Below are 8,707 nucleotides of genomic sequence, written 5' to 3'. Positions count from 1 at the left end.
GCTTGTTTATACTTATGTGTTGGACCTATGGCAGACCTGCATAGCCACTATGCCAGGGATCACTAACCCTGTTTCTGGAGGGCTACCGCATTGCAAGGGTAATATAATACAAAGTATAGTGTAATAAATGTTCATGCATTTTATAAAAAATAGCAAATATAAAAAACTTTGGAGGATTTATTCTTATGAAAAGTGTCAATTGAGTTATGGAAGGTATGTCAGCCATTAGTCATTCATTTTTATTGATAAGTCTTTTTGAAAATTGTATGTGTATATATATATACTTCACATCAAGTAGAAGTAGATTTTACTTAAATTTACTTTAACGTAATGTAACATTACAAGAAGTGTAATAACATCTCATTATCTGAAGTTGTTAGGGTTCGTGATTCACTACAAAGAGTGGATCCAGAGGGAACTCGAGCATGGAAAGGCATGGAAGTTTGCTAGTCAAAATGTGGTCAAACTCTGATGTACCTTTCTTGTAATTTTTTTTCAAAGTAGCTGGCGATTTGTGATTCATGGCAGGGTGGCCGCGGGTCCTTAAAAAGTCTTAAAATGTCTTAAATAAAGTTTTCCTAATAAAAGGCCTTAAAAAGTATTAAAATGTCTTAAATTCAGATTTGATAGGTCTTAAATATTTCTGGTCACATTACCTCTAAAATTTATCCAGTCTGACGGACCTAATGTCCGTCAAATAACCAGTGAAGCATCGAATCGCGAGAATGATTCAGATTTTATTACATAAACAGCTATCGACAATGATAATGTAGGCTTTTTCTGGTAACGCCGTTTCGTTATTTCAAATGTAGGCGCGTTGCGCGTGGCAAGCGCGCTCATAATGTAAGAGACGCCGGCGCGACCACAACATTGCCCAACATCAAATGTGCAAACGTAAAATGCAAGCGGAACGAAACTGCTCGTTATTGTGTGGTTGAAGGACCGTTTATCAGTTTGGACCAGTGCAGCGCGAGCCGATCGTGATCATGCGACACTGTTACTACACAGCGCTAATAAGAGATGCAGTAAAGAAAGCATTTTAATTCGCCACAGAACAGAACTGACAGAAGTAATAACATCGCTGCGAGATCTAGTGAGAAGCATTCATATGTCTCCGTTATTAACGGATCAAACAGCGCTGACATGGAAACCTGGAAGAAACACTGTGCCATGAATGAACTATCAGTGTCCACAGATCAGCAACATTCACCATGGATTTACTGTAGTAACACTAACTGCAACCATGGACGTTTGGCAGGAATAGTAGGCTATAATGCCTTCAAGTAACATTACGTCGGTTTTATTTTGACATTATGAATATAATTGCTGCCATCAAATGTTAATCTGAACTAAAATAAACCTTTGTTTATAACTACTACAATATGACATTTCATTTTTTCCAAGGAGCTGTTTTGTTTTATATGCTCCTAAGAATAGTCAATTGTAGCTCTAGAATTGCTCAAAGTAAAAAAAAAAAAAAAAATCATACTTTGATGTTAGTTTTAATATAAAAAAGAATAAAACATTTAAATCAAGGACATTTCTCTGGCATTAATTTCTTTATGCTGTATCAAAAACGTACCGAACCGAACCGTGACACAAGTGTATCGTATCGAACTGAACCGTGAATTTTGTGAACCGTTACACCCCTAATATATACGCATGTAATATAATTTGTATTTCCATCACAGGTTTGGTCTTAAATTTCATTCAAAGTGGCATTAAAAAGGTCTTAAAAAGTCTTAAATTTAACTTGTTCATATCTGTAGACACCCTGCATGGAGGTATCGATGGATTTAGTCGTCTTATAGTGTATCTGAATGCTGCTACTAACAATAATGCGACCACTGTGCTTGATGCCTTCCTTCGTGCTGTTAGCCAGTTTGGCTTGCCCTCTCGTGTTCGTTCAGATAAAGGTGGAGAAAACATTGAGGTGGCCCATGTTATGATACAGCACCGTGGAGAAAACCGCAACTCTCACATCACTGGAAGAAGCGTGCATAATCAGAGGTAAATGAAAAATTACTTTTATGGTTTGAAATAATACTCATGCATTTCTATATTTATGGTGACTTGACATGTTTGCTGAGATATGATGAATGACCCATGTCAATGCAGCTCAGTGGTATCTAATAATTACTAGTATCCATTAAATAAGAACTAGAATCTGAAGAAAAGTATAAATATAGATAAATTTGTGACAAGAACTCTGGAATTTCTATGGTATTAAAATTTTGCTATTACAAAAACCTTACTTAAAGTTAAAATAACTATAATGTGATATATATATATATATATATATACACACACACACACACACACACACACATATTAGTGTGTGTGTGTGTATATATAGTCATATCGCCCACCCCTCATTCTCACCTTTTTATTTTTTATTATTTTTAGCCTTAATATTTGATGTTGATACTTGTTCTGTTCTATTTGTTTTTTTAGAATTGAACGTCTCTGGCGAGATGTTTAAACACAAGTTCTCGATTTGTTCCACATGTTGTTTTTCCATTTGGAAGTGACTGGACTGTTGAATCCTGATGATGAGATCCACCTCTTTGCTCTGCATTGGGCATTTTTGCCCCAGTTACAACGTCAGCGTAACACTTTTAAAGAAGCATGGAACTTGCACAGGCTGAGAACGGAGAATGGTTGCTCTCCATACCAACTCTGGCTGCAAAACAGAGAGGCTGCTGATGATCTGGAAGCTGTATGTTTGCACATTTTAAATGATTCTTTCATCATTTACTCACTCTCAAGTTAGTTCTTTGTTCTACTGAACTCAAAAGGAAGATACGTTAAAGAATGTGTGTAATCAAAAAGCTCTGGGGCACCACTGACGTAATGGAAACAAACATTATGGAAGTCAGTGGTGCCCCAGAACTGTTCAAGATATTTTAAAGAATTGTTGACAAAAGTTATAAAATATCCTCACTCATACCTACATCAGAACAAAAAGTATATGCGACAAATGCTTGTAATATTTACTGGGTGTTTTGGTAGATAATTTAAAAGCATCTGTCATTGTATTTTGCAAGGTTGATGATGACTATGGTGTTGACTGGGATGGACCACATGCCGTGGAAGACGCAGACAGCATTTCAATCCCAGATGTAGAGTTACCACGAGATCTCACTGCAGAGGAGTTGGCAGGTCTTCCGAACCGGGAAATGCCACTAAACGAGGCAATCGATGCCTACATGAGCACAGTAGCCCAATTGACAGAGATTTTTAGACATTGAACATGCATGGACACCACAAGCAGCTTTTCCTTTGTTATTTTATTTGAACAAATACCTGAACTACAAAATTTCTTAAGAACATGAATGACAATGTATGACGATAAACAAAATAAAAAAAAGTGAGTGAAACAAGTAGTTTTAACATTTGTAATTAATTTGTTTTTCACTTAACTCATAAGGTTAACTTTCCATCACTGCAATAAGAGCTCTTTAAAACTTCCTGTCAAGAACATGCATTTTTTTTAAGCAAGAAATGCGAAAAATACTAAAGACAATGAACATAAAATTTACATTTTTTCTTAAAAATGCAGTTCTCCACATGAACACTTAAATATTACAACTCAGATAAGGCCAAAGCCAAATCTTGTGGATGAAACCGCTGCTCTCATTGCTTGTGTAAATGCAATAAAGGTTTTGCATCTTAAAGGAAGTTTCAGTGTTGTGAGGCAGGTTGAAGCCACTGGGAGTGATAGGTCAGGTGATACTTCGACATACAGGTGTTGAGGGAGAACAGCCCAGCCAGTCCAAAATTTCAGCAACTCGCACAGTTCAGCAGGTGATCCTGCATCAGTTTGGGTAAAATCATATTTTATAGCATAATTCCTACATCTGCAACTAAATTTCAAATGCACATTAATTTTATGTTTTTAAAATCTAACATTTACAATAGCACATTTTACCTGTTTGAATATATTCACGCAAGAAAGCCGTAACAACACAAGATTGCTCCAGGTTCGAAGGGGCTTCATCTTCATCACTGTCAGGTTCTGGCCAGATGACTCTCCTAAGTATCATCTAATACAAAGATAGCAGCACAGAATACAAGCCTTAATATGGAGTTGCAACAATGTATTTCATCCACTGACTTAGTGTTTTATTAGAAACAACCCACTGTATGATTAGATACAGAAAATTTAATAATTGATTTAATGCAACGGCTTCCATACAGTCTGTTCTTCTAAGTAAAATAGACCAATTACTTCTGGTTCCATCAGCAGTGTTGAAGATCTAGGAAACAGTACTGCAGTTAAACTGGGTCGTTCTTTTAATGATGTTTTATAAACAAAGTTCGGGAGAAGCACGTTCAAATAATCAATCAACCAATCTATCAATCATCTCATCAAACAATTACCATGTCTACCCTATCAGCATGAGAGGAAGCATATATATATTCACTCTGTCAACTCACCTAACTTCCTTGACAGTTTTCCAGCATCCCTCCACCACCCCGACTCCTCACCCTTGGCTTGTTCTTTCACAGCCAGGAATACGGGGGGAGTACTCTGGGTTCGGGCCGAATACCGAGCCCTCTCCTCTCCTCGGACAGCACGCCAAATACGCATTAATTCTATCTGACTTATTTGTAAGTGTGAACTAGTGAATCATTCTCAAAACACCCGTATCTTTGAGTCCTCTCCGCAGCTGAGAGATCTGTTTTTCACGTTGACCAATAACCTAGAAATGATCCACAAACCATAAAAAATTATAAACACTATGGCCCAGTTTCATAGACATGGTTTAAAAAGGACATTTAAGTAATTTTTATAAACTTGCCTTAGAAAAAAAAAAACATTACTTGTGTGCATCTTAAGACAAAACAAAGGCACTGACATGTTTAAAGGTCAGTCAGTGCAAGTTTCTTTCAGTTGAAACAGCTCAGATTTACATTTAGTCTAGTACTAGGGTTAAGCCATGTCTGTGAAACCGGTGGTATGCAAGCCTTGACGAAAGATCTAAGCTTTTATCCTAACTTAATGGTTATGTAAAGAGGCTTATGTAGAGTTAAACTAAAAAGATAAACTACATACCCAACTGCAATTAACATACTTTCACCTTTATATGATAAGACATACATACCCCGTGGTGGAGAATGGTTTCTGCCAACCACCACCTGTTGCTGTTGCTCATTGCTGGCAAGTCCCAGTTGATGGCCAGGTTGTTTATATTGTCTATTTCATTCTGATTCAGTTCATTCTGGCTTTCCAGCTAAGATTTACACAAAGTGTGAAAAAGGTAAGACTTTAAATGTATACTCATATACATATATTTATATAACGTATATATATCAAATAAATATATACATACAAGGGACACAACTTCAATCACATCCATATCAGGACAGTCCTTCAATTCCAAAACTGGAGTATCATCCTTAACGCCACTTAAAAGGGGGAAGAAAGCTGGACTAAGTCCTGAGTAGAGTGGACCTTCATTAATAAATGTATGTCCTATCATTCGTCCCACAACTCTGAACAGATCACCATCCAAGAGGGCTCTAGATGTTGAAGGAACCTTGTGATCATCTTCGCCATTGAAGAACAGCGTTTTGCCACAGTTATCTGAAAAATGTATAACAGGTATAATGCACTCAGATGAACATACTTAATCATCTCTTCCTATAATATGCACATAACTATTAAATCTACTAAAAAAAAAGTTTATATGTATTATATCCAGTATGTCTGTATTTCTAATAGTGACTAAAAGTGGAGGTGAAGGAAAGTCTGCACAACATTTCAAAATGTTTACAATTATAACTCACCAATGTCAAGTTCAAATCCATGGTGGAGCTTTTCCATTATCAATGTGAAAAAGTGCCGTTTAACTCCGTCCCCTAATGCAGCATCACCTGTTTAATTGAGGATTATTAAATTGTATGTAATCTCTAAGTACTAATGCAAACAAGCAGAGCTACTTTGCACTAATAAATACATACCTTTAAGTTTTACCGTTTATGGACTTGTCCAATCAACATTTGGACGTTTATAAAAAGCTAACATTTCTCGTTCACGATCCTTTTCACAGCTGTGCAGATCTAGTGTAACAACTAGGTCTGGTTTGTCATCTGCATTCTTTAAGATCTGTCTTCGATACATCCGGGCAGCTGATTCAAGATCCGGTTCAATCTTCCACTCTATGAAAACACAGATTACTGATAACAATTCTTGATATAAAAAATATATGATTAACTGATATAATTAACATCCCTGATTGATGTCCTGTTGTTTTGTAGTATGAGAAAAATGATTTGTATGCTAAAAAAGGTAATACAGAGAAAGGTGTGCTCAGTGGTATGGTCAATATGATAGGGACACCTTCAGTGGCAGGCTCTGCAGATGTGCTGGCACTGGCTGAGAAAACAGTATTGAGTGATGTTGAGGCCCTTTCCTCCCTTTCAGCATAATCCTCTGACATGGTTGCTGCCATTTCTTCCTGTCTTGTATTGCCAGTTCTATCTGATATCACTTCGCCTGACTCATGAAACCTGATATAACCATAACGACAGTACAGCAGCTAGATTAGTTAAAGATATAAAATTCAACATCACTCTCTTTGCAGCTGTATTAAACCCTCCCACAGTACCATCAAATGTTTTGTACCTGACTTAAGTTACGAAACATATAAATTAATCAATTATTGCAGACAGGCGTCACCGCAATTTATGAAAAAAAGGTCAAGCAAAAAATGTTAAATCTGTATGAAGAGATTTAGAGTCCCACACAGATATCCCACCTCTCACAGAAGTTGCGGAAGTCTCCCACAAATTAACAGTGGCTCCCTGGTGCAAATAATATACAAATGCAGAGAATTTTGGCGAGTAAGTGAGAGAGAGACAAAGAGGTGGGATATCTGCCCACATTCATTTAAAATAATTTTACATAAAAAAATTAATCTACATTGTTGAGTGATAAACACCACCACCACACACCATTTTTTTTAAGTTACCTACTTTTCACAAACATCAACATGGTCTTGTATTTCTGACAGGCTATACTTCTCATTGCAGTACAAGCATTCTGTCAGTGGTCCAGAGGATATAGGCTGGTCACTCTCAAGAGTCTGAATCATTGTAAGAACATAAAAAGTCACATTAGCAGATAGATAGTAGGGTTAGCTTATACAAAGAAATATTAATTTAGGAATTTCCTAAATCACTTTATTTAAAACTAGTGTATTACTTAGTTTTAGTGGTTTAAACTGTCTAAACAACCACAGTATTATTACTAACCAGAGATTTTAACCTTTTCCTACCTACCTGCAGATCTATATCTTTCTGGAGTGGCCGGATATATATGAGAGCCTGCCCAACCATGACAGACTCACTTAAGAGGTACTCAGGGGAATACCCATCATCTGGACAGGGTATTGTCTCTAATTTTTTGGAACGTGTTGATCCGCTGGATCGCAACAGCTGGAAACCGCCACAGTCCTTCAACATGGGGAAATGCTGAAAGAGATGGTCTGAAAACTCCTGAGGAGTGCAGTATTTGTCTAAAACAAAGATAAAATAAAAATACAAGTTAAAATCAGGTGGATAATACATTAATGTAAGCATGATTTAAGCAAACCCTTAGAAAGAGAAAAAAAAATAACTGACCTGGAATGGTGATCCTCTTCTCTCCTATTCCTGCCCTCTCTAATTTGTTTTTCACTGATGGACTTGGAACCTCACATTCCTTTCTCTTGGACAGGCAAAAAAAACGATGGGTGTAGGAAACACTTTTAGATTTCTTTGCTGAAGGTCCAGCAGTGCTGGGACGTCTCGGCACACGGCCCCGTGGATTTGAATATGGTGCAAACAATCTTAAAACCTCTGCTGCAAGAAAATGATCATAGAAAATGAACACTAGTTTGTAAATTCAATTACACAGTCAGTGTCTGGTCTGCAAACTGTATGGTAAACTCTGACCTGCGAATTTGTATGTCGTGACCAATACCGATCACAACGCAACCTTTAACTGAATTAAAATAATAATAAAGTTTTTGCAGTAAAGTGAAGCTTTAAATATTTGTACTTTTTGGGTTGAATATTTATTTTTTTGTTGTTGTTAAGTAAGCTACGCCTGCTCAAAGTGTAGTGTGACCGTGGCTAAAGCCGTCATCCCATTGTTTTGTCAAAAACGAGCATTTCTCATACAGACGATTTTTAACGAATGTGATCGTCGTCAGTAACAACCCACCTCGCCAGACCCGAGTGAAAGTTGGCAACCCTAGGTCAAACTGTTGCCTTGGTCTTTATCTGCCAACTTACCCCGTGTCCCGCCACTTCGATCCGGAGGCGTCGTGCTCAGACCAGACGATGGGTTTTCTGAAGGGCCAACATTTGCAGTTTGCCGCTCCAGTGCTTGGGCAGCTTCTCGGAGAAGCTGTGGAACAGACTTCGCCATGTTCCTTACCGCCAATTATCAAAATACCCACGACAACGCAAAGTAAGCCCCGCCTTGACGCAATGAGTGCGTAGGGTGCATTTTCAAAGCCGCTTTGAATTTTGCTACAAATATCCCACGGCGTCATGATGAAAATGCAATCGTACGTGTCCTAACTGTTAGTCTAAATGCATTTAGGACAAATAACATTTAAATGATAATTTTGCTACTGTTTGTGTTTGGACACGTTTCACATATCAAATCAATTTGGTTATACATTTTCATTTTCATTTTGCTACTTATAAAGCA

The 8,707-nt window shown here is 37.3% G+C and overlaps 1 protein-coding gene across 3 annotated transcripts; it reads right to left on the bottom strand.

Annotated features, from left to right (window-relative positions):
- Positions 1 to 3,258: 3,258 nt before the first annotated feature.
- On the bottom strand, positions 3,259 to 8,478 carry LOC311291921 (uncharacterized protein). 3 transcript variants are annotated; one of them, XM_084411277.1, is made up of 10 exons: positions 8,284 to 8,478; positions 7,630 to 7,848; positions 7,288 to 7,523; positions 6,982 to 7,091; positions 6,347 to 6,516; positions 5,968 to 6,165; positions 5,794 to 5,880; positions 5,337 to 5,590; positions 5,109 to 5,237; positions 4,637 to 4,706 (listed from the first exon to the last, which is right to left on the bottom strand). In XM_084411277.1, the coding sequence occupies exons 1-6, from the start codon at positions 8,417 to 8,419 to the stop codon at positions 5,984 to 5,986; spliced, it is 1,053 nt and encodes a 350-aa protein (XP_084267403.1). In that variant the 5' UTR covers positions 8,420 to 8,478; the 3' UTR covers positions 4,637 to 4,706; positions 5,109 to 5,237; positions 5,337 to 5,590; positions 5,794 to 5,880; positions 5,968 to 5,983. The 3 variants fall into 3 exon arrangements, with proteins under 3 accessions (XP_084267404.1, XP_084267403.1, XP_084267405.1); XM_084411278.1 differs by lacking the exons at positions 5,968 to 6,165; positions 6,347 to 6,516; positions 6,982 to 7,091; ... (1 more) ...; positions 7,630 to 7,848; positions 8,284 to 8,478 and adding exons at positions 3,259 to 3,813; positions 3,932 to 4,046; positions 4,232 to 4,299 and having other exon boundaries at positions 4,634 to 4,706; positions 5,794 to 5,876; XM_084411279.1 differs by lacking the exons at positions 4,637 to 4,706; positions 5,109 to 5,237; positions 5,337 to 5,590; positions 5,794 to 5,880; positions 6,347 to 6,516 and having other exon boundaries at positions 6,052 to 6,165.
- Between the last annotated feature and the right edge of the window lie 229 nt (positions 8,479 to 8,707).

Source organism: Rutilus rutilus, assembly GCF_951802725.1.
Source record: "Rutilus rutilus genome assembly, chromosome: 6".
NCBI classification, from domain to species: domain Eukaryota; kingdom Metazoa; phylum Chordata; class Actinopteri; order Cypriniformes; family Leuciscidae; genus Rutilus; species Rutilus rutilus.
Note: the sequence above shows the minus strand (reverse complement) of the source record. Positions and strands in the feature narration are given on the sequence as shown.

Bases quoted from the DNA above. Each gene is read 5' to 3' on its own strand.
- LOC311291921 (XM_084411277.1), bottom strand. From the start codon at position 8,419: ATGGCGAAGTCTGTTCCACAGCTTCTCCGAGAAGCTGCCCAAGCACTG. The intron at 7,092-7,287 runs GTAGGTAGGAAA...ACAATGATTCAG, and splicing joins AGAAAGATATAGATCTGCAG to ACTCTTGAGAGTGACCAGCC. The intron at 6,166-6,346 runs GTGTCCCTATCA...GTGTTTTCATAG, and splicing joins TGCAGAGCCTGCCACTGAAG to AGTGGAAGATTGAACCGGAT.